The sequence below is a fragment of the Loxodonta africana genome, chromosome 24 (assembly GCF_030014295.1).
Source record: "Loxodonta africana isolate mLoxAfr1 chromosome 24, mLoxAfr1.hap2, whole genome shotgun sequence".
Taxonomy (NCBI): domain Eukaryota; kingdom Metazoa; phylum Chordata; class Mammalia; order Proboscidea; family Elephantidae; genus Loxodonta; species Loxodonta africana.
In genome coordinates, this window is record NC_087365.1 from 24,458,010 (window position 1) to 24,483,179 (window position 25,170).

At 42.6% G+C, this 25,170-nt stretch overlaps 1 protein-coding gene across 2 annotated transcripts in view; it reads right to left on the reverse strand.

Annotated features, from left to right (window-relative positions):
- Nucleotides 1–25,170, reverse strand: part of SHLD1 (shieldin complex subunit 1) — a 99,469-nt gene that overhangs the window by 59,187 nt on the left and 15,112 nt on the right. The window contains exon 3 of one of the 2 annotated variants that reach the window (XM_023550031.2): nucleotides 12,140–17,551. The exons of the other annotated variant lie outside the window; for it this stretch is intronic. Within the exon in view, the coding sequence (XP_023405799.1) occupies nucleotides 17,418–17,551 (134 nt within the window). The 3' untranslated portion in view covers nucleotides 12,140–17,417. Of the gene's footprint in view, nucleotides 1–12,139; nucleotides 17,552–25,170 lie in introns of those variants that run through there. 2 annotated transcript variants of the gene reach the window in all.

Consider the following 25,170-nt stretch of genomic DNA (forward strand, 5'->3'; position numbering starts at 1 on the left):
CTCAATGGCCATGGGTTTAGTTTTGGTTTGGTAGTTAATAAATGTGTAAGGTGGTCCATCACTAGCAATACGATTTTTTTTAGCAATACTCTTTTTGAGAAACAGTACATGGTAAACTAGATATGCCAGAGAATTAAAATAACAATGAGACATCAGGATGCTACACCACTGTGAAAAGCATGGTTTCATAACCTTGGCACTCTTGATATTTTGCACTGGATAATTTGTCATGGGAGGCTGACTGGAGCATTGTAGGACATATAGCAGCATTCCTGGAATCCACTCGCTAAATGCCAGCAGCACACCACAGTTGTGGCAATCAAAACTGTCTCGAGACATGACCAAATGGCCCCTGGTTTAGAACCACTGGTGTGAACACTTGTGTTATCTACACAGATGAGAGGGTGGGTGCAGTTGTTACCACACGCAGGACAACAGTAGTTAGAAGAAAATGTGTCCTGGGCTATAGCTAGAGTTGCTGAGGGCTGACTGCACTGGGTTGTTCTTGGTGGCAGAGGGGTGGTCCTTCAGAACCGCTCTGGATCATGACACTTGGGGCCCACCTCATATGAGACAGACAGCTTTTCCTGCACGGGTCACGCTAATCAGCCATCTGACCACAGGGCCACGCCCAGAAAGGGAGACAGGGATTTCACTGTGAGCTCAGAGAATATAAAACTACTTCTAAGAATCTATTTAAGGAGACCCATAGCTATTAATAGAAGCTCTGGTGGTGCAGTGGTTAAGCACTTGGCTACAAACTGAAAGGTCAGCAGTTCGAACCCATCAGCCTCCTGAGGAAAAAGATGTGGGCTGCTGTGAGCTGGAATCAACCTGATGGCGACAGGTTTTGTTTTGTTTTGTTTTTTGGTATAAAGCTATCAATATTTACTCTAAACTGTAGTTAGTATTCATTTCATGAATCCAAATGGGTTGCCTATTTTTGTGCAAACAGGTATGTTCAGATGATTTCTATAATTTACTCATACATTCAGCTGTTTAGTGATTTTTAAAGGCTGTCATATTAACCACTTATAAACACAACTTTAGAAAGAAAAATCCACCCCCGACATTTCTCACTTCCTCTCTGTAAAGTTCCACCTCTGGAAGAACGTTCTAACGAGGCTCGTGCCACAGCTCTGTATCTCACGCTATGGCAACTCATAAAAAAAATGTTGCCCCCTTACATTCCTTCAGGACATATTAACATGATGCTCGAAAACAAGTACTCTGCCATGAATTAATTCCTAGCAAATAATAAAATTAACCTCACTAGACTGGCTTCTGCAACACTTCCACCATCTGTAGTACGCTTCTTGTACATTTCTAGGGACAGATTTTTTGATACTTAATCATTAGGCTTCCCTGTAAATATTTTCTGTTAAAATCTACTAAATCATTAATATTTAAAATACAGCAATATGGTGCTCAAGATATGACTCAACTGTAAGTAGAACGTTCATTTGGCAAATGCATCAGATACGTACGAGGAGACCCACTGCAGCAAAGAAGTGGGGACCACCCAAACCTCCATCAACAGGCACTATGCTAAATAAAGTATGGTCCAACCACACAATGGAATACTATGCCACTAAAAATACTAGATCAACATGTACTGATGTGGCAAGATGCCTTGATACATACAGCATTAAGTGAAAAGAGCAAGACACAAAATGGTATGTATGGAAAGATTCCATTTGTATTAAAAAAAATAGATATATGTGCTGTTTGTGTGTGAAAATATGTGTATACATATATCTGTATGTACATAAACCAAAAAACCAAACCAGGTGCCATCGAGTCGATTCCAACTCATAGTGACCCTACAGGGCAGAGTAGGAGAGCCTGGTAAATTTGAACTGCTGACCTTTTGGTTAGCAACCATAGCACTTAACCACTATGCCACCAGGGTTTCCAATGCTTGTAATTGCATAGAAAATATCTGGAAGGATACACAAAAGTTATTTACGATGATTACTTCTAGAGAGAGGCATTAGGGAACTTGGGACTTTTTCATTTCATTTCATACTTTATTATTTATTATGTAACTTTTTTTTTTTAAGAAAAGGATGGCTAGCTAATGCCTTTATCACAAGTGTCATAACTGTCATATGTATACCAAAGTGGAGACCTCTTTCCAAAGACTAATAGCAGTAAGTCTACAATAAGAAGAAAGATATACCTTGTATTTATTCCTTACAGCTCATTGCCAGAAATCATTACTGGCTTCTGTTGTGATGTTGCTGGATGCTGTCAAGTAGGTTGACTCATAGTGACCCCATGTGACAGGGTAGAATTGCTCTACAGGATTTTTTTGGCTATAATCTTTACGGAAGGAGATCACCAGGTCTTTCTCCCACAAAGCCACTGGGTGGGTTCCAGCTGCCAACCTTTCAGTTAGCAGCTGAGCAGTTAACCGTTATGCCACCAGGGCTCCTTGTTTAATGGCTTATCAAAAAAAAAAAAGAAAACCAAACCCGTTGTCATCGAGTCAATTCAGACTCATAGTGACCCTATAGGACAGAGTAGAACTGAGCCATAGGGTTCCAAGGCTGTAAAGCAGACTGCCAATCTTTTTCCTGTGTAGTGGCTGGTGGGTTTGAACTGCCGACCTTTTGGTTAGCAGCCACATACTGTACCACCAGGGCTCCTTTTAATGGTTTCTAGGGAGGATGAATCCCAAGTCCTGTCAAAGAAGGGCTATAATCTCCAAAAGGAAGTCTAAGGTGGGGGGGGGAGCTATTTTACAACAGTGTTAAAATAACTCTGTGGTTCGTGACTTGCCAAATTGAGAACATTCCACAGAAATACAACTCTGTAACTTATTAAATTGCTTTGAAGAATTCAGATAGTTATGAATATCAGAAATATTTTCAGAAGAAGTTAGGAGTTTATACCACATTTTCAGATTTTTTCATAGGCCAAGACAATACTATCTTCTGGGAGGGAAAAAGGACATTTGGGGTTAGTGTAAGATTTTTGTTTTTCCCTCAACTGATCACCGTGGAATGCTGCTAGGAACCCTAGACTCCCCCCAAAACTTCCCAGGCAGAGCAAAACCTTTATTTCCCCACCAGCACACAGCTCTCTTTTCAGTAAACAAACTGCCACGGAGTCTTAGATTACGTACAATCTCTTGTTTTTGTTCTTTTTTTCCCCCTGCCTTCAAATCCTCCACGCATTCAACGTGGCAAACATCTCATGCAAAATTAAATAAGATCCTGCTTCTTAACATAACTTCCTGTTTAACGCACCGGCACGTGTTTTCATGCCAGTCCTAAAACATACGGTGGCACTGGTACACGCCATTAGGTGACAAAACAGCTGATGGCCACCTTCATGGAGCATAATTTCTGCAGTGGAATTCGTGGGGTGCACATTACATTAGGCCATAACTGAAGTGTTGTTGCTCGGCCACAGATAAGCTCTAAAATAATGAACGAAAGACTACAGGATGTGGCAGACCGAACAAAATTGGCCTGCAAAGACGGTAACTAGCTGCTGCCAAGTTGATTCTGACTCATGGCGACCCCATGTGTGTCAAAGTAGAACTGCATTTTATAGGGTCTCCAGTGGCTGATTTTTGAGTAGATCGTCAAGTCTTTCTCTGGAGGTGCCTCCGGGTGGACTTGAACCTCCAACCTTTCGGTTAGCAGCCAAATATATTAATCGTTTATACCACCCGCCAACCCCACAAGGACTGTTAAGATTATATAAAAAATGAACAGGAGTCTGAGTGTAAGCTAGATTTTTTCTCCCCACGGTACTAATGTTCTAAGTTAATTTTATTGATTGGAGCATAGAAGCAGACAGCTTCCTCAAAGGTTTGTTTGAGAGGCAGGAGACAAGACCTTAACCCCCAAACAGCAAACCCACTAACTTCTGCTTTTGTGTCATTCTTATGTCTATAAATGTTAAATCTGGGATCTAGGTTTCTGGGGGTCCCCCTGAAACCACATGTCAAACTTTTTTTCCTCCTAGGGAAGCTTTCATTGTTTCTCATTCTCAAAAGGGACTTGCAATCAAAATGGTGAAACGCAAATGTCTTCAGGGCTCTCTGGTCTTTATGAATGCCATATTCAAATACAAGCCCCTCTTAAGTGTTGCCAGTATTGTGGGCTTATTGACTGTATCATTCCCAAGCTACTCAGGGACTAAGCCGGACTAAGCCCCAGACAGGAAGAAGGGAACTCCAGGGCTGATACTCAAGCCAGAGCAAAACGTAACCCCCTCCACACTTTGCCTTGACCGTGGCCCTGTAACGTGTGTGGCAGAGAATTGTATGGGGTAACCCTGGTGGCACAGTGGTTAAAAGCTCAGGCTACTAACCAAAACGTTAGCAGTTCAAATCCACCAGCTGCTCCTCGGAAACCCTATGGGACAATTCTACTCTGTCCTGTTGGGTCACTGTGAACCAAAATTGACTCAATTTTACAATGGGCTTGGTTTTCGGGTAACAAGCACAGAAAAACCTGGAGAAGTATCGCTGCATTGTAAGGGGCATAGGTTTAAAGGGGTCGCTTGGTTAAAGGGCAGTGTTGTGTGGTAGTCACTGACAAAGCTGTGGAATTAGACTGCCCAGTTTCACCATGTCCTACTACAGCTGCTAACCAAGAGGTTGGCAGTTCGAATCCACCAGGTGCTCCTTGGAAACTCTATGGGGCAGTTCTGCTCTGTCCTATAGGGTCGCTATGAGTTGGAATCGACTCGACGGCAGTGGGTTTTTGGGTTTTGTGTGACCCAGGTTAAATAACCCAGCTAGGTCTCAGTTTTCTCAATGTAATATGTGGATATAAACAATATCTCTTCTTTTGCTTATTGAAGGATTACCTGGCGTATACCAAGTAAACACTCAATAAACATCAGCTTTCTTTATTGTCATTTTTAGGTGACTTCATGCCCTTTTGTAGCAATTTTTTTGTGACCTTTGCAGTAAGCATTCTCTCAGGGTAAGAGATTTCTGATCTCTGTTAATTCTTCCATTTAAAAACTTGTGCCCACATGTTTAAAAAGTATATTCTCAGCTCTTCTATATCACTATGTCAGAGCTTTTATCTTCAAGGGACCAAAACAAGCTTATCTTCTTATGTGTTTCCTGCGTTCTATTTCCTGGAGACCTCATATGAAGTCCATAATAATGCAAACATTTCTGAGCTCAAGGGACATAGGACAAGCTAGATTTTCTAACTACTGCCACTGATACTGGGTGAAATGTCTTGTGTATGTATGGTGCTTTGAACTTTTTTTCAGTGTTTCATAACAACCCTTTGTTTTATTAATGTATTTATTTATTTATACCATTTCTCATCGAGGACTACAGGTGGCTTGTACAATGACACACAACCATTAACAAGATGACATTAAATAGAGCAAGGGTAAAAGAAAAAGAAATTCCCTGGGGCATGAGAAGAACAGGTATTATTTTCACCTCACCAGGAAGGAAACCAGGATGCAGAGCCACTAAATAACTTCTTCAAGTTACTTGGGGTTAAAAGCTAGAAATGGTCTGACTCTAGACCAATGCTAAAAATGACACCCTGGGACTCTGGAGCAATGGGAAATTGACTTAAAACAAAAGAAACTAATGCCAGGTTAGCAAAGCTGGGGCAGAAAGGTGGGGTCTGCTTCCCGGGAGGAGTTCTGATGGAGCTTGTTGGAGAAAAGGTGATGAAGGCAAGGATGATAATAGCTAACATGTACCGGGGACTTACAGAGTGTCAGGCACTATTCTAAGCATGGTCTAAGCTTTATCTCGTTTAATACTTACCACAGTGCTCTATGATATAGGTACTATTATTATCCAAAATTTATCAGTGAAGAAAATGAGGGCCAGAAAACTTCAGTCCCTTACACAAAATCATACAGCTATTGGTTGGCAGGTTTAGACCAGGCCATGTGGCTCTAGAGCCTACTCCTAACCTCTAATGTCTCTAGTGACCCAATGCAGACAGAGGCCACCAACAGGAAAGCTGGGTCTAGAAGACAAGGAACATCCTTTTACAAAGCCAAAAGGACAAGAGTGCAGGCATGGTGGGTGGACCAAGGAAGTCACAAGGAAAAAGGGGGGATCCAAATCCCTATGCTGAAATCCCTATGGAGAAAGTGCTTCTTATTTAAATTCTGGCAACCTGCAGGGCAGGAGAAATTCCTTAAAGGTCCTTACAAAGGATCAGGACTCTGACTTGTTTCCAAAACCAACTATCTGTGAAATAGGATAACAGGACATTAACAATAATAAAAACAGCTCTTGTTTTTTTCCTATGCTAAGTTTAGAGCTGTGATTCAATTCAATAAGCATTCCTTGAGCACATACTACACACCAGGCATTGTACTAGGTACAATGATTCTGAACACAGGACTTTATGTAATTTCCATAGCATATTAACTATTTTTTTAAATGTTAAAAAAAAATTATTGTTAAAGTAGTAGAGCACTCCTCCTAATTCTCCTATTTCTCGGATACGAGTGCGTATCGACGTCCCAGGCTATTCCTGTTGCAGTACTTTAGTAAATTATCGTGGTGTTTGTTGCAGTGGCCCCCTCCTGTCCCCAAATCTTCAGGACCCACTCCGCCTTCTGCAGTAATTCTTCCCTGTGCACACTCTCGAGTGGAGGCTTCTTCCTTCCTTACATCAGATCCCATCTTCCTTAGCCTTTGAGGTAAATGACAATTCCAATTGTCCCCTCTCCTGGTCACTGGTAAGATTGCACTTCCTATCTTTCATGATAAACAGAGAAAAGATTGAAGTTGTCAAGGATTTCATTTTACTTGGATCCACAATCAACAACCATGGAAGCAGCAGTCAAGAAATCAAAAAGACGCATTGCATTGGGCAAATCTGCTGAAAAGGACCTCTTCAAAGTGTTGAAGAGCAAAGATGTCACCCTGAAGACTAAGGTGTGCCTGACCCAAGCCATGGTATTTTCAATCGCATCATATGCATGTGAAAGCTGGACAATGAATAACGAAGACCGAAGAAGAGTTGACGCCTTTGAATTGTGGTGTTGGGGAAGAATATTGAATACACCATGGACTGCCAGAAGAACAAACAAATCTGTCTTAGAAGAAGTACAACCAGAATGCTCCTTAGAAGCAAGGATGGCGAGACTGCGTCTTACATACTTTGGACATGTTGTCAGGAGGGATCAGTCCCTGGAGAAGGACATCATGCTTGGCAGAGTACAGGGTCAGCGGAAAAGAGGAAGACCCTCAATGAGGTAGACTGACACAGTGGCTGCAACAATGAGCTCAAGCATAACAATGATTGTAAGGATGGCGCAGGACCAGGCAGTGTTTCGTTCTGTCGTGCGTAGGGTGCTATGAGTCGGAACCGACTCGACGGCACCTAACAACAACAACAACATCTTTCTTGTGGAAATGGGCCACGTAACTAGTCTGGGCAATGAGTTGTGAGTAGAAGCGATGAGTGTCACTTCCAGGGCAGAATAATTTAACTGCCAGTGTGAGGCCCTCCAGAAATCTCTTCTCTCCTCTACAAACCAACAGCAACATTTGAGATGGTGACTGCTCTGTCAGCGTTGATCCCTGAGTGACTGGCCCTTCTAATACCCCAAAATGGACATGTAGAATGAGTGAGAAATAATCTGCATAGTTTTAAGCCACTGGAATGTGAGGGCTGTTTGTTACCAGGGCATAACTTAGTCTCTCCTGACTGACACAGCCTTTCAAGGATGCTCAGAATTTCTGGCCCACAGAAAGCATCCCTTCTTCTTTTACAGGAGCTATCGATAACCCTGGTGGTATGGTGGTAAGCGCTACTGCTGTTAACCAAAAGGCCGGGAGTTCAGTTCCACCAGGTGCTCCTTGGAAACTCTATGGGGCGGTTCTACTCTGTCTTATAGGGTCACTATGAGTCGGAATCCACCCTAGGGCAGTGGGTTCTTTTTTTTTTTGTTTATAAATAGAGATAGGAGCCCCTGGGTGACTCAAACAATTAAGCACTCAGCTACTAACTGAATGATTGAAGGTTCAAATCTACCCAGAGCCACCCTGGAAGAAAGGCCTAGCAATCTGCTTCCAAAAGATCACAGCCATGAAAACCCTGTGGAGCACAGTTCTACTTTACACACGTGCAGTGGCCACGAGTCAGGATCGACTTGATGGTAACTTTTTTTTTCTTTTTTAATAGACATAGACATAATTTTTTCTTGCCATTTCTTAGAGTTTGAGGTGGGAGGAAGAGGCTGGAATGTGTGCCCTAGCAACCACCTTGATCCAAGCTCTGCATATAAATTATTTAAATACAGAAGTATATAGAAGTTGTGGTTTTAAGAACCCTCCGAGAAATCTCACAGTTTGAATCTGGATAAGCAGCTGTCACTCCGACTGGTTCCAGGACTCCCTGTGAATACTAAAATCTGCAGATGCTCCAGTCTCTTATATAAAATAGAGTAGTGGTTTTGTTTTGTTCTACACAGCACAAGAATGAGCCGTGTTTCGGTTTGAGTGGAATAGCTATGGTCGGGCCAGGTGAGCGCCAACGTGAGGCACTGGATCAAGGCAGGCTCTTCGAAAGACAGCCCCACGCGGACCTCGGCCACCAGCTGCCCTCAGGCCAGGGGTCCTTCAGGTAGGAGGCCCTGGGTGACTTTGGAGTGCTGGGTCTTGGGCCTGCCAACTTTGTCCTCACTTTCTTGACCAAGACCTCTGCACAAACACGTTCCTTCCAGATCTTTGTCAGGCCACGAAGCAGCTCGGTTTAAGTTCGTGACCCCATTCCTGGTGTCTTCACTTATCCAAATCATGTTGGTGTGCAGTTGCCAGGAGTAATTGCTGAATATCAGTGATGTTTGTCAGGGGCAAAGTCTTTACAATGTGGCTTATTAAACAAGTTTAGACATGCCTTCAGTCAAATCTTATTCCCTGAAACATATAAATTTACATTATCATCACGGCAGCCCCTCTGAAGAATCTGTCTACTGTGTCTGAGCCACTGTGCTGGCTACTTTACATCCATTGTCCTTACTCCTCACATCAGTCTTGAAGGATTAGCATCTCTATTTTATAGATGAGAAAACTGAAGCTCAGAACGTTTTCTAGGTCCATAACTAATAAGTGGTAAATATATGGTTTGAATTCAAATCTGATTCTAAAGACTATGCTCTTTTCACTTAGAAGATCCCTGATACTAAAAAAAAAAGAACTCCATTTCTATATTTATCCACTTTTGTTTCTCATCACATACGCAAGATTATATTTGGATACTGGAAGGTCTTAGGAACAGCACATGATGCTGTTACGTCCATTATCTAATCCCCCTTCCCAAAACCATTTGTTTCAGATTTTACCTGTTTTACCTCAGCTCCGTCCCCACCTTTCCATGCTCTCCTCTGCATTGCAGGGAGCTGGAGCATGAAAAATACTCTTCCTAGGTTCTCTTGCCATCTGGTTTCCACTGATGTTTTACCAATACTGAAGAAAGGAGACGAAAAGACGTTTTCTCTGATGCTGGCTCCTGCAGTGGTGGTGGCAGGCACCCGCAGCATCAGGGGTCCCGGCAGCTCGGCGGCCCCGGCAGCTCGGCGGCCCCGGCAGCATCAGGGGTCCCGGCAGCTCAGCGGCCCCGGCAGCTCAGCAGCAAGCCAAGGCTGGTTTCCAGCCCAAAGGCGGGAGCAGGGTCCTGAACTCTAGGTAACACTCCTTTCTCACTTTTGCTCCTGCAGTCCTTACAACATCACGGTAACCAATTCAACATCCCTGAAATACTTAGAGGGGTTTCTGTTTTCCTGACCAAACACTGATCAATATACCATACATGAACCACAGCGCAGGCAGAAATTCAAAGGAAGGTGATAAACCTATTCTTCTTTTCTTCCTTCCTTCCCTCCTTCCCTCTTCTTTCTTTCCCTTCCTCCCTTCTATCCTCCTTCCTTTGTTTCTTTCCTTCTTTCATCAAGAAGGGTAGTTGTAATTTTTTTTTAATTGCATCATACATTGTTAAATGAAAGAAAGCTTCCTGTCATTACTTTGAGCAAAAAATAGAATCCAGAGCTCTGTTTTTGTTTTTCTTCCCCGTTCTTAATATGCTAAAAGACACTTATAATTCTTCTCCTCTTCTTGGCTAGTTGCAAACAACTTCAACTTCTCCTGCCTGTTGAAGGTTGCGTTAATATATGAAAAGTGATATGCAGTTTTACAGTCTAAAACTAAGAGAGACCAAGTATCCTTCAACTCACCTCCCGTGTTCTAACTCACCCTTCAGATGTTTGCTGAGTATCTCCATGTTACTAAACACCATGCCATGTATTTAGTAGATGAAATTCGGAAACAGATCACAAGTGAGTTATTGGGGGACTTTTACCTGGAGGGACATAAACAGCTTCAGGTAGTGGCGAGAATTGTGGTCACAATCTCGTGGTAGGAAAGACATTTACTTTCCACCATTCTATGTGGTAGCACCAGGCACAGTCTTAAATAGAGTGCTTCTGAATAAATAAAAAGCAAGAAATAGACAGCAACGTACGTATTTGCAAAGTATGATTATCTCTAGTTCCTGACCCCACAAAATTCATGTCAATGTATCAAGAAAATGCTCATTTATAACACTATGTAGCTAATTCTAAAATAACCCAAGCCAAAATCCAAACCCACTGCCGTCAAGTCAATTCCGACTCACAGCGACTCCATAGGACAGAGTAGAACTGCCCCATAGAGTTTCTGAGGAGCACCTGGGATTCAAACTGCTGACCTTTTGGTTAGCAGCCGTAGCACTTAACCACTATGCCACCAGGGTTTCCTAATTCTAAAATAGTTTTTGCTAATTCCTGAATTCTGTTAAATCCTACTTTTGCTCAGGCTGCCGTTGTCTTGGGATGGTGGTCAGAGGTTATCACATAATCCACATTCATGATGCCCAAGTTTGAGAGACAGCATATTTCAATCAGCCCACTCTTTGAAGGAAGAAATTGCATATCCATAGACTTGGCCACGAAGATCAATGATCTCATCTTAGCAAAGTAACTCAAATACCTATTTAGGGAATTATTTGAGAATCTACTAAAGCGTGGAAAATATAGGGAACTCCTTGGATGTACCATGAAAGGAAAAACTCCGAGGGAACCACCTTAAATTACAATGGAGCAATTATCTGTTTCTTATTATGAGTATTTCTTTATACCTTCTTCTTAGTAATTATGGTCAACAGGTCAATTAAAAAAGTAATTTTAAACTCTACAGGACATTTTGTGAGTGTTCACAATAAGAAAACGCTAGTCTAGTAAAAAGTTATAAAACTGTTTCCTGTAAGATCTGATTAAATTTTATATTCTTCTGTTTAGCAAATGTCAAATAAATGCACATTTGCATTCCTAAAGTAATATTTTTAGCACCACTCAGAGTGTAATAGCTTGAACAGCTAATCTTTTCAGAGAGGATTCTAACTCGGGAAATTAAGTAGATTATTTACTCTTTCCGCAAATAGATGGTCTTTCCTTTAATGAATTTGTTCAATTTGTTCTGTGCAATTATGAAATTTAACACTGCCTGATTTTGTCCCCTCTTAAGTCTGCATATTTTATTTCTTCAAGTTGACTGTCAACAATTTAAATGCAAGAATTATGTGTTTCCATTGTTTCTATCACCCTTGATATAGAACACGGAGCTTGGTGAAAAGAAGGCAATCAAAAAAAAAAAAAAGGTTTCATTTGGCTGATTAGACAGCTAACATTTTTTACCATGTGTTCTCACAGACATAGCTCCAGTTAAAACCCAAACCAAACCCGTTGTCATTGAGTGGATTCCAACTCATAACGACCCTATAGGACAGAGTAGAACTGCCCCATAGGGATTCCAAGTCTGTACATCTTTATGTAAGCAGACTGCCACCTGTTCTCCTGAGGTGGGGCTGGTAGGTTTGAACCATCAACTTTTTGGTTAGCAGCAGAACGCTTTAACAACTGTGCCACGAGGGCTCCTTTGGGATTCTCTGTTATAAGATTATTTGTAGAGACTTCAAACACAAAACAAAATACTGTGTAGATGAGAAGGTATCTGTTGACAAATACACCCATTTACAATGAGGAGATTACATGTGAATAGGATTACATAATTTGCCTAAAACAATTCCCAAAGTTAACAGAAACCAAATGCTAGGAGTAATTCTACACATACTTTAAAAAAAAAAAAAAACTTTAGGTCAGTGTTAATCACAATAACTTCTCTATAGGGCTGTATCCCAATACAAATCACTTTTTTGCCCAGAACTGAGCAAAACAAAGAAGGAGGAAGCCTAGTCTTCTCCAGAAAAGAACTCAACAAGGCAGAAGAAATGGAAATCAACCCCAGTAGAAATACTAGCTAGAACAGCAGCAGTTGTAATGACAGCTAGACTTTACAATGTGTACTAAGCTCTGGGTGCCTCACTCAATCCTCACAACAACCCTATAAAGCAGGCAATATTTTTCTGCTGAGGAAACCAAGCAAAGCGAAATATAACAACTTGTCAGAGGTCTGAAAGCTAGAAGGTGTAGAACCAAGGTCAAACCCAGACCACTCAGGCTCTAGAACCAAAAGTAAGAATATAGAATATGATTTTTTTTTTTTTTTAAAGTAAGGGGAACACTTCACACCAGACAGAAAAGGATGCAAATAAACAAACAGTATTGAGACAATCAACTTCCATTTGGAAAATAATAAAGCTATCGCCATGCCTCACATCTTCCACCAGGTTTTTGTGTGAATGTAAATTTTCATTTCTCTAGAATAAATCTCAAGAGTGAACTTGCTGGGTTATATACTGAATGCATGTTTAGTTTTATAAGAAACTCGTGGTTTTTCAGAGTAGCTCAACCATTTTACATTTCCACCAGCAATGTATAAGTAATCCAGTTCCTCTGCATCCTCATCAGCATTTGGTTTTGTCACCGTCATTTATTTCAGCCATTCTGACAGGTAACTCACTCTGGTTTTAATTTATAGTTTGCTGATGACTAGTGATGTTGAACACGTGCTTATTTGCCATCCGTATATCCCCTTCAGAGAAAAATCTCTTCAGGTCTTTTGCTCATTCTCCAATTGGGTTGCTTATTTTTAGTTGTTGTTAGGTGATATCAAGTCAGCTCCAACCCATAACAACCTCATGTAAAACAGAACAAAATATTGCCCCATCCTGTGCCACCCTTACAATGGTAGGTAGGTTTGAGCCCACTGTGGCAGCCATTGTGTCAATCCATCTCTCTGAGAGTCTTCCTCTTTTTCACTGACTCTTTGCTTTACCAAGTATTATGTCCTTCTCCAGGGACTGGTCTCTCCTGATAACATGTCCAAAGTAAGCGAGACAAAGTCTCACCATCCTCACTTCTACGGAGCATTCTGGCTATACTTCTTCCAAGACAGACTGCTTCATTCTTCTAGCAGTCTATGGTATATTCAATATTCTTCGCCAACACCATAATTCAAATGCATCAATTCTTCTTCACTCTTCCTTATTCATTGTCCCGCTTTCGCATGCATATGAGGCAACTGAAAATACCCTGGCTTGGGTCAGGAGCATCTTAGTCCTCAAAATGACATCTTCGCTTTTTAACATTTTAAAGGGGTCTTCTGCAGCAGATTTGCCCAATACATCATTTGGTTTCTTGACTGCTGTTTTTATGGGCACTGATAACCTCAATATATTCTGTTTATCATGATGTTGCTTCTTGGTTCAGTTGTGAGGATTTCTGTCCTCCTTATGTTGAGGTGTAATCTCAGCATAAAGTCTGTAGTCGTTGCTCTTCATCAGTAAGTGCTGCAAGTCGTCTTCACTTTTGGCAAGCAGTGTTGTGTCACCTGCGTATCTCAGGCCATTAATGAGTCTTCCTCCAATCCTCATGCCATGTCACAGGTGCTCCCTCTGGTCCCTGGTGGTGCTGCCTGAGAAGGTGGAAGACTTTTTCCCAGGCCAGGCCTCCAGGTGTCTCTGGGTGGGGGAAAGGCATCTCAGACCCATGGGGAGGAGGAGGCTTCCCAAGCTGGGCTGCTTGTTGTGGTAGGACCCCTTTGGCTGGTGCCCTGTAAATTTGGGTGGTGGAGGGCAGTTTCAGGTCCTTGGGTCCTTCTTCCTTGTACTCCCTGGTCACCTCGGTATCACTTGGTGGGGTGCGGGGGAGGCTTCCCTTGGCCACTTATTGTTAGTGAGGCTCCCTACAGATGCCCCTTGCTGGTAGTGCTGGGCTTTTCTTGGTGATGCTGGATGGATTCCTGTGCAATCCTAGGGAAAAATGAGCCTACCTGGGTCACCTTCTTCTGTTGGGTGAGAAGAAGATGCCCTGCCCTGTGTTGTTCCAGTCGTGCGGCCCCAAGCCAGTTTGCCTTCTCTCACCACTTCCCAGAGTTCTCCTTTGGTTGCCTCCTGTGTTTCCAGGGTTTATATTGTACTTAGTGGGAAGGAGTAAGGAAAAATGGGTCCACGCCAACTTGTCAGACTAGAAGTTCCAAAAGATTTTTTAAAAATCTCATTATTACCCTTAAATGCTACTATAAATTCACCAAATAAAAATTAAATCCTGTGGTCTTATTTTTGCAAAAGGAAAAAAAGGACAACTTTTTCTTGGCAGATGTGCAAAGAAAAATCAAACATCACTCTTTATGTTTGTGTTTTTACCTCCAATTCGACTCTGACTCATAGCGACCCTATAGCACAGAGTAGAACTGCCCTACAGTTTCCAAGGCACGGCTGGAACGATTCCAGCCCGTGGCACGATGGATTCACACTGCCGACCTTTTGGTTAGCAGCCATACCACTTAACCACTACGCCGCCAGGGTTTCCTACAATCAACCAAGTAGGACAAATGAAAAAGGTCTCCCCAAATTATATAATGCACGCGTGGTACCTATATTTAACAGTGGTGGCCTTAACAAGGTTAGCTTTGCAGATTTCAACTGAAGAAAATAACAGCTTTCAGTTTTAACTGTAGTAGGCGCAAAACCCTAAAGCATAAACAACAAAGGCTTAACATTCTGGTGCATTTCAGTTCTTCTTCTCAGGAATATTCAGGAATATTCACTAGAGGGCAGTAGACTCAAACACTGCCCATAGCAAGACACTGCCTGACGCCAACCCCTAGGCGCTAAGACTCAGGACAGCTGCTTTTACCAGCTAAGAACGAGAAATATTATTTTAATCCATTTTCCCCCAAACTCTAGTTCTAAGATGGTGTTGGCCCACAGGTAAGTTCACCTTTTTATTGATACCGTACCTAATATCCCCCAATATTTTTCGAGTTCTTTGTAAAAAAAAAAAAAAATTCTGGACATAAAAATGACTACTGAAAATACTGCAAAGAAATGGGGCTAAATCTCCTTCTTAGTTGGCTTTTAGAATTTATTTAAATTTGCTACTCAACTGCATTACTTCATAAACAGAAAAAACGTGCAATGCTATGAAAAGATAGGAATATAGCTTCCATAAGGCACTCTCTTTAAAAGCAATCTTTAGGAGTATCCTAAATCCCATGTACTGTTATTAGGGAAAGATTTGCTGCATAAATATATTAAAGAGACAGCTCCGCTAAGAACAGACTTTCTTCAGGACGGAGAAACGCAGTGATAAACAGTCTCCTCTCAGTGGCATTATATCTCCTCGCAGCTGTTCGTTTCTCTGCTGTCTTATCAAGGAAATACTCAGGGGTTTACAGAAAGACTAGTTTGGCCCAGTGCCTAGCGTGAAGACCTTCCAGATGAGACTTAAGCAAATTTGCGTGGCTTAGGATAGAAACTTTCTCATCCCAGTGTACACATAAGATCAAGCAGAGCTTAAATTTGATGATAAAATTACAAATACGGGAGCAAGGCACTGGGATAAATACTTCATGTATGTTTTAAAACCTTACCAAGTTCCACATGTGTGTTTTTCATTTATTCATTCAGCAAGCCTTTACTGAGCACTTACTACATGCCAGCACGGTACCCTCATCCCCCAGCTACATAGGCCTAGAAGGCGGCAGCTGCAGGTATTACGTGATCAGACTAGGCAGAGAGCAAAACATGAACCCTACCCTTCAAGCATAGGGACCCACACCAGCAACCCAGGGATGAGTAAAAAAGCACTTACCCTTAAAAGCTATGTTCCAAGAGACTGGGTGTTTGTAAATTCAAGTATGTTAGCAAAACCCAGCTCTATCAATAACTCCAGGGAGACTGAGGGTTGGTAAGGGGCAGCCACTCAGCAGACAAAAAGCACAGCTTATTACTTCAAAGGGCAAACAAGAAGAGTTCTGGAGCTAGAGAACAAAGCTTCTTCCGGGTAGAAAGTTATGAAGGGCTTAGTTCATTCTAGCAAACAGAGTTAAAATTGCTGACTTGTTTTCTTCCCTTGGATTTAGCCATAAGAAGTGTGATCCTTCCTGGTATAAGAACTTAAAGTGAAGAGGCAATGGCTTCTCTGTGATTAGTCTGCAGGTTCTCAGAGATTCTTCAACAATAGAAAGACCAGAGTTGAAAGGCGAGCTCAGTGGACAGAAATCAAGTCATGGTTGTCCCTGAGAGGGTGCTGATGGAAGTTTACAAATATTCAGAGTTAGCAGAAGAAAGCCAACAGGGACCTAAAGAGGTAACTGTGAATATTTAAGGCTTAGAACTTAATTGTTCATTGCTGTCCAGTCAGTTCTGAGTCATGGCAACCCCATGTGTTCAGAGTAGAACTGCTGCATAGGGTTTTCAAGGCTGTGACCTTTTGGAAACAGATGACCAGGCCTGTCTTCTGAGGCACCTCTGGGTGGGTTCGAACAGCCAACCCTTTGGCTAGTAGTTAAGTGCTTACCCTAAAATTTAATACTTAGTATCTAATTGTACCTGGGTGTTGGAATTTCTTCAAAGTCCTGCCTTTCAAGTCAGACTGACCCAGGTTCCAGTCCCAGGTGGTTTGGAGAATCAAAAGGAACAATGTGTGTGTAAAACGCATAGCTTGGTGCCTGGCGCGTAAGTGTGCAATAAACAATAAACTATTACTGTTTCTGTCTGCCCTTAATTGTGTATAGTCTTTTTCTTACAAGTACTTAACGATCGATACTAGTTGTGGTATATGTTTCACCATTTTAATCCAGTTGTTTTTCATACTTAGGCAGACACAGCTGAGTGACAAGTCATGAACAAATGTTCACTTGGGAAAGCTATCAGGTCAGACCATGAGGTCACTGCTGTTCACCTGGACTGGGCAGATAAGTGCACCGTAGGTGTGGCTCACGACCAGAACACTGCCTGTTCCTCAGCTAAAACTGGAGCTGTCAGCAAAGTACACAGAAGTAAACAAGTCTCTTCTCTGACACCAGGTGTCCCTGAAACTCAAAAGGGAAAAGCGATGAGAGCTGTCACGCAGGGCAAATAGCTTTCTTGGGCTTAAAAACAATTTCTCGTCAACTGTTACATCTGTAATGACTGTCTAATGGTATTTAAAAATTAGCAGTTTTAATACTCTTTTTATTTTTTAAAAAGGAATAGAAAAGTCAGAGTTGAATGTAGTCTGCTCAGGGGATCGCCCAGGATGTAGGAACCGCCAGGACTATGTGACCTTGGGTGATTTTCTTCATTATCCTGATATTTAACTTCCCCATCTGGAAAATGAGAGTAGATGAACACTGTGGTTTGTAAACTCTTTTTGGCCCTGGCACCCTTCCGTCCGATGGCTGCTTACGTGGAAGCCCACAATGGGGATAAGCTGATATGGATGAGCAAGGATGGGAGGTCTAGGACTCCCACAACCCTGGCCCCGCAGCTCCTAAATGGCTCCCTGGAGCATAGCTTGAAAACCACTGGCCCAGAAGCCGTGACATTCTCTAGTCATATAAACCAAAACCAAACCAGTTGCCTTCCAGTTGATTCTGACTCACGGCGACCCCGTGTGGGTCAGAACAGAACTGTGCTCCGTAAGGTTTTCAGTGGCTGATTTTTTGGAAGTAGATCACCAGGCCTTTCTTCCGAGGTGTCTCTGGATATACGCTTAGGGTTTATTCTTCATTACTTGGGCCACAAAATTAGGACACACTGCAGCCTTCCGACAGCAGCAGACAGAGCTCAAAACCCTGTTTTAGAGCTGAGAATTCCATCCAGATGGCAGAATCTGCATAATTTAATTCTGGAAGAAGCAACAAAGGCAGGGATGCAGTGCCATACAGTGAATGCCCCAAACCTTCCAGATAAAACCCACCAACTTGATAGGTGACAGAAAGTACCAGATTTTGTGCTCAGTTATTTCTTAGAGAATTGGCGCAATGGTCACTGTCCCCTTCTTTCCTTTTCTCACTAGATCATAGGTCCAGTTTAGGGGGTGCTGAACCATGGTCCCTGGGTAGTATATACAGCTAAGTGCTCCGCTGCTAACTGAAAGGTTGGCAGTTTGCATCATCCACCCAGAGGCACCTCAGAAGAAAGAGCTGGCAGTCTACTTCCAAAAAATCAGCCACTGAAAATCCTACGGAGCACAGTTCTACTCTGACACACATGGGGTCGCCATAAGTCAGACTCAACTCGACAGCAACTGATGTTAACCACTAGGTTAGATATCACCTTATGCACCAATAAAAGGAAATGTCTTTAATATTATTCACATGTCTACACTATCCCTCTTCTTAGGTCTCTATGATTATCATGTAAATTATATTGTGAGTTTCTAGATTCAAGAGCTTACAAATGCTTTCTTATGGAAATAAAATCTTATGGAATTCCAAACAGATACCATATGAATTAAAGAAAGGAAAAAAAAAAAAAAAGACAAGCATATTTATCAAATCTTAAATACTGAATTCTTTGGATGAAATGCCTAAATCCACAGGTTATAAAATGGCCTTTGAAGACTGGGATGTTGACAGATTCCGAAAGAAGACTACGGGGACGTTAAACCACTATTTACTTCAAACTTAGAACTGCCTGTCAGCTAGGACCTTTAATCATCAAAGACTTACTGTTTAACATTCACTCTGCTGTATACATTCAACCAAATTCCCAGACAGCTGCTCAGAGACAGAAGTTCAAGTTTGAGGAAAGGGCTGAGATTTCCCATATCCGTATTGCAACGTTTAAGCAACAACTTCAGAGAAACTGCTTGTCCCGAATTAGAACATATCTTGGATGCTCTCCAGGACAAAGGTTTCAGAGGGCCCGGATGCGGGCACATGAACCACTCAAAGCTTATCAAGCTACAGTAGTACCCACGGGGATGCCCTCTAGGAAACCTTTGTGGTCTTGCTTCTGAGAGGTTTATCCATGCTTGACTCCACTCTTTCACTCTGTTTACTTGATGCTTCCCTTGAACCCAGGGGCAAAGGAGAAAAGGGTGGTACAAATGGTTAACACACTTGGCTGCTAACAGACAGGTTGGAAGTTCAAGTTTACCCAGAGTCACCTCGGAAGGAATGCCTGGGGATCTACTTCCGAAAATTCGGCCACTGAAACTCCTGTGGAGCACAGTTCTATTCTGACACACACGAGGTCACCATGAGTCGCAATCAGCTCAGTGGCAACTGATTTTATTTAAGAGGTGGGGAGTTCAAGCCCACCAGCAAGAAGGTACCTGGGACTAATTGACAGATTCAATTCAACAGTCTCCAGAGGAGACTGGCGTTGACTAGGGAGGACAGAGCACATTCCAAGAAGGGGAACGATGCGTCTAGGGCTTTAAGACTTGGCTCAGAGCAGGAACAGGCCAGACAGGCGAGAGGCCTAGCAGCCTGTGTTAGCGTGTAGTTAGATGTCAGGAGAGGCCTATAGGCAGCTGGTGTGTACCAGTAGGGCCTTACTAGCTGTTAAAATACTAAGTTACTGCTATGCTGGTTGTTAAATATTTCAAACAAACACTCGGATACCAGATTACACCAAGCCTTCAAAATGAGGACTTGGACTTGGCAAGAAAGAGGAAGTGTACAACCACAGCTCACAAGGACTTAAACAGAGGAACAACATGATGGAAACGGTGTTTCAGGAAGATCTTTCTGGCTGCAGTGAGGCTGCTGCCTTGTCTCACCAGGAAGGACAGAGGGGAAGGAGTTTCATAATCCCGTGTCTGACATAGGTGAAAAGGTGCTGTTTACTCCGCCAGCACTGCGTAAGGAGTGGCTGGCTTGTAACTTCAGGACAGGCCGGCTCTGCTTATTTATAGACGTAGTCCAATCTTACCTTCCTTGGCACACTGTTGTTGTTGTTAGGTGCTGACGGTAGCCCCCAACTCATGGTGACCCCACGCACAACGAGATTGAACCATTGTGATCCACAGAGTTTTCACTAGCTGATATTCAGAAGTAGATTGCCAGGCCTTTCTTCCTAGTCCATCTTAGTCTGGACGCGCCACTGAAGCCTGTTTAGCGTAATAGCAACATGCAAACCTCCACTGACAGGTGGGTGGTGTCTACACATGAGGTGCGCTGGCCGGGAATCTAACCCCTGTCTCCTGCGTGGAGGGTGAGAATTTGACTGCTGATCTACCAAAGCCCTCATTTCCTTGGCATATCCTGACTGAAATGATCAAGGCTTTTGAGGTTTTTCTAATAGTCTAAGATTCTTATCAGCATTAGTAAGTGCTTTTAAGTCTCATTCCCCTCACCACTAATGTCCTCTTTCAGGGCACGAACGGTGATATGGCAGTTGGGCACAAAAGATAAGGGCAGAAAAGTATCCATGAGATTTGGCTCCTGGGGAAGATAGCTCGGATGTGAGCAAGGGCAGCCTTGGTCCAGGGAGCAGTGAGGTTGGACGCCATGCACGCTAGAATGAAGACTGACTGTGAGGTGAAAATTAGCAAGTACAAGTGCAGACAATGCCTTCAAAAAGCCTGAAATTCAACAACGGTAAGGGGGATGGCTGAACAGTATGCTGAACATAATTAAGGGCATCGAAACCCACATATGCAGGTTGTTGAAATGGCAAACGTTTTGTTACCCATTTATTTACCACAATTTAAAAAATTTCTTGGGAGTAGGTGATACCTATACATCTCCCTCTTATGCCCTCCTGTCTTCTTATAAAATCCTCCTGTGATCTGTATGTTTCCTATGGAAGGGAAATTCACATAATATAAAATGAAGCATTTTTTAAAAAGACAATTTTTACTGTGCTTTAAGTGAAAGTTTACAAATCAAGTCAGTCCCTCACATATAAACGTATATACACCTTACTACATACTCCCATTTACTCTCCCCCTAATGAGTCAGCCCGCTCCCTCCTTCCAGTATCTCCTTTCATGACCATAAAATGAAGCATTTTAAGGTGTACAATTCAGCGGCATTTAGTACATTCACATTGTTGCACAACCACCATTTCTACCTCGTTCCAAAACGTTTGCATTGCCCCAAAATAGACCCCATGGCCATTAGGCAGTCACTCCCTAGTCCTTCCCCCGCCCAGTCCCTGGTAACCATCCATCTGTTTTCTATCTCTATGAATTTACCTATTTTGGGTATTTCATATAAGTGGAATAATACAACAGGAAACCAAGAAAAAAAAAAAAAAGCCTGGCTGGGAAGAACGGGACAGTGACAGCCCCATACCCCAGGGGCAAATGTAAGGTGAAAATGGAGAGTCCTTTACAAAGATTAGGCTTTAGCCTGGGCCCACGTGCAGTGGTCCCTGCCACCTCGTAGAAGGCCGACTTCTCTTGCCTGCCACTCTCCCAGGGGTGGGAACTGCACCCAGACACCAACCTTGAAGTTGGGGCCATGCTCCCCACTGCCAAGTCACTTGCACACTGCCTGCTGCCTGCCTGGATTTCTGAGCACGCTCACTGAGTGACAGGGCTGTGCTCTGCTACCAGTGGGCTATCCCACTATACCATTAGAGACCCCACTCCCTTGCCAGCTGTGTGCCTCGATTTTTACTGGCAATTCTGGCAGTAAGAATGATCTGACAGAATCCTAGCTGTCAGCTCCTGGCTCCTATTTCAGGAGCCCTGGTGGAGCAGAAATTAAGCACTTGACGGATAACCAATAAGTCGGCAGTTCGAACCCACCAGCCATTCCACTGGACAAAGATGTGGCATTCTGCTTCTGTAAGATGTAACAGCCTTGGAAACCTTATGGGGCAATTCTGTTCTGTCCTGCAGTGTCACTATGAGTTGGAATCGACTTGACGGCAATGGGTTTGGTTTTGGCTCCTATCTCACCCAGTGGCTGGGCGAGCTAGGTCCTGGGCTCACCTTTAGACCCTTCACTTCACTATAAGCATCCTGCCACACCCTGCCAGTTCTTTAGATGGTCAACTATATTTTGAGCCAAGCATAAGCTACATGAACCCAGTCAACATTATGCCTCGCCAAGTACGTTCTAGGGTGAGTACAGACCAACGTAGAGTGATCTTGAATGACTATCCAACTGAAAAGCTTTGATCTTATTCACCAATCCACAGAAGATCAATATCCTAACAAGACACAACAGCAGCAAACAAACAAGCCAAGAACAGCAAGTTGGCTTGGGAACCAGACATGTTAAGAATCTTAGATACAAGGGCAGCAACCAGAACACCAAGGGAAACCAAGGAAAAGCCAGGCATGTCTCCGAGCAAACAACAGATCCAGAGTTATCTGAACCAGGTAAAAATGTTGGCAAAAGTCTGCTGAAGGGCTGAGGGGGACAGAACGCATAACCACAGCTAACTGTGAACACCCAGTGATGGGAAGGAAATGAACTCAACTTAGAAATGGAAGATGAAAAGCCCAGGCCCCTGGACAATCTTGAGAAACTTGAGTGGAAGATGGTCAGACCAGAGAACGTCAGGCTGAGCCAGTAGGGCACTGGCAGCCCTTAGGGTTTAAGGCTGACACCTCCAGTTCACTGCTTGGCAAGGACTGGATTCTCATGGACAGTTTTTTTTCTTTTGTTCATAGCGATTTTATTTTATAAATAGCCCAAACCTGTAAATACCCCAATGACCATCAACAGGTGACTTGAGAAATAAATTGACAACCTTTCTTAAATTTAGTTTTATAGACAACCTCATTATCAAAATAGCTCTAGGATATTTACAGAACAATAAACAGCCTTCTATGCTGTGCAAAAGCCACCCAGTGATACCAGGAATGAAGTTCCCTTTGTAGTGGATAAACCCGAGCATATTTATTTTGGCTTCAACTATTAGAAATGGCATTATTAGTAAATAGGACGGTTGACCTTCCACTTGATTCTAGTGTAATCATGCCTTTTATCATGGCTGAAAAAAACAATTTTCACTTAGTTCTTAAGAAGCTCTGAGTGATTTGGTCCTTTTAAAAAAACGAAACGCTTAAGATTACTGTATCCCTGGGTAGTGCAAAAAGTTAATGCACTCAGCTACTAGTCACAAGGTTGGAGGTTCGAGTCCATGCAGAGGTGCCTTGGAAGAAAGGTCCAGTGATCTACTTCCAAAAAATCAGCCACTGAAAATCACGTGGAGTACAGTTCTCCTCTGACATAGATGGAGTTGCCGTGAGTCAGAGCCGACAACAACAGGTTTTTTAGAGTATTGTGAGTTATAAATGGCATAAATACAAAAGTATTACCAAATGGCAGAGTGCAGAGCAAAATGAGAGCATTTTTAAATGTTAAAATCTGAAAGAAATAGTAACAAAAAATTAATATTCCTCCCTAAAATTACTCCCCCCAAAATGGGTTGTTTGCTCTATTGAATTAGCAAAACTTGCCTAAATAATTTTATTTCCATTAGTTTCTGGTCTCAGTGGTATCGCCCACTTGGTTATTTCTCATGCTTTTCTAAAGCAATTTATTTTCCATAAAAATGTGTTTCAGAACACTGACTTTGTATTCATCTCAGGGCTGCCATTTACTAAGAGACATTGGGTAAGTTTCCTAACTTCTCCAAGCCTTAGTTTCCTCATTTTCCCAGCTCTGTGGTAAGAATTAAAAGTGGTAATGTTTGTGAAACGACTTTGGAGCCTCAAAGCACAAAACCTGACACGCAGCAAGTCTCAATAAATGGAAGTGATAATTACCAATGTATTCTAAACATCGCAGCATCTAGATATGCAGAGAGGAATGACCACACGCAGAACCTTCTTTGGGGTAGGATGTGCAAACCCATGTGAGTGTTTTGAACACGTGCTGTAGAGGATAGAAATCACTTTTGCTTGGGTTATCAGAAACAGCCACAAGGAAAAAGCAGGATATGAGACTGGACAGTAAAAAACAGGTCCCATTTGGACAGGTCAAGCTGGAGGATGGGGAAGAGGGATGTGTAAAGAACGTGTGGAGGGTGGGAAATATAAATATGATGCATTGCAGGGAGATCAGAGAAGCATACTCCCAAATCCCACTGCTTGCTGCCCCTTGATTCCTGAAATTTCATCATTCTTTTAAGGCTAAAGCCAAAACCAAAAAACTTGCTGCTATTGAGTCAGTTCCAACTTACAATGACCCTACCGGCCAGAGGAGAACTGCCCCATAGGGTTTCCAGAAAGCAGCTGGTAGATTCAAACTGCTGATCTTTTGGGTTCCAGTTTAAGGCTAGGTACTCTTAAATGAAAACCCTCCTGGAAAAGCTAACACTTGAAGCTATAATTAGTCATTTGTACTTTAGTATGAGTAAGTATGATGAGTTAGCTGAACTCATGATTAAGGTCACAGTCCTCCACAAGACTGCCCTCACCTAGGACACCGGCCATAAGCTCAGGGATCCTTAGGCCACCCTCACTTCTGACCAGCTGGATACGAATTTGGGGATTCCTAGTACCTCCTCAAGCTTAATAATTCACTAGAATGACTCAGAACTCAGGAAAGTGCTATACTTAATGATGACAGTTTTTTGTTTGTGCTCTTTTTAGAAAAGTAAGGAAAGTTTTATTATTGAATGAGCATTAAACCAATATGTGATGCATCATAGATGTTATGGGTTGAAATATGTCCCCCCAAAATGTGTGTCAATGTCGCTAGTCCATGATTCCCAGTATTGTGACTGTGCACCATTTAGTGATCTCATGTGATTATCTTATGCGTTATAAATCCTATCTCTATGATATTAATGAGGCAGGACTAAGACAGTTACGTTAATAAGGAAGGACTCAATCTAGGAGATTAAGGTTGTGTTTTGAATCAATCTCTTTTGAGATATAAAAGAGAAGGGAGCAGAGAGACAGGGGAAGCTTATACCACCAAGAAAGTAGTGCCAGGAGCACAGTGCATTCTTTGGACCTGGTCCCTGGGCTGAGAAGCTCCTAGACCAGGGGGAGATTGATGACAAGGATCTTCCTCCAAAGCGG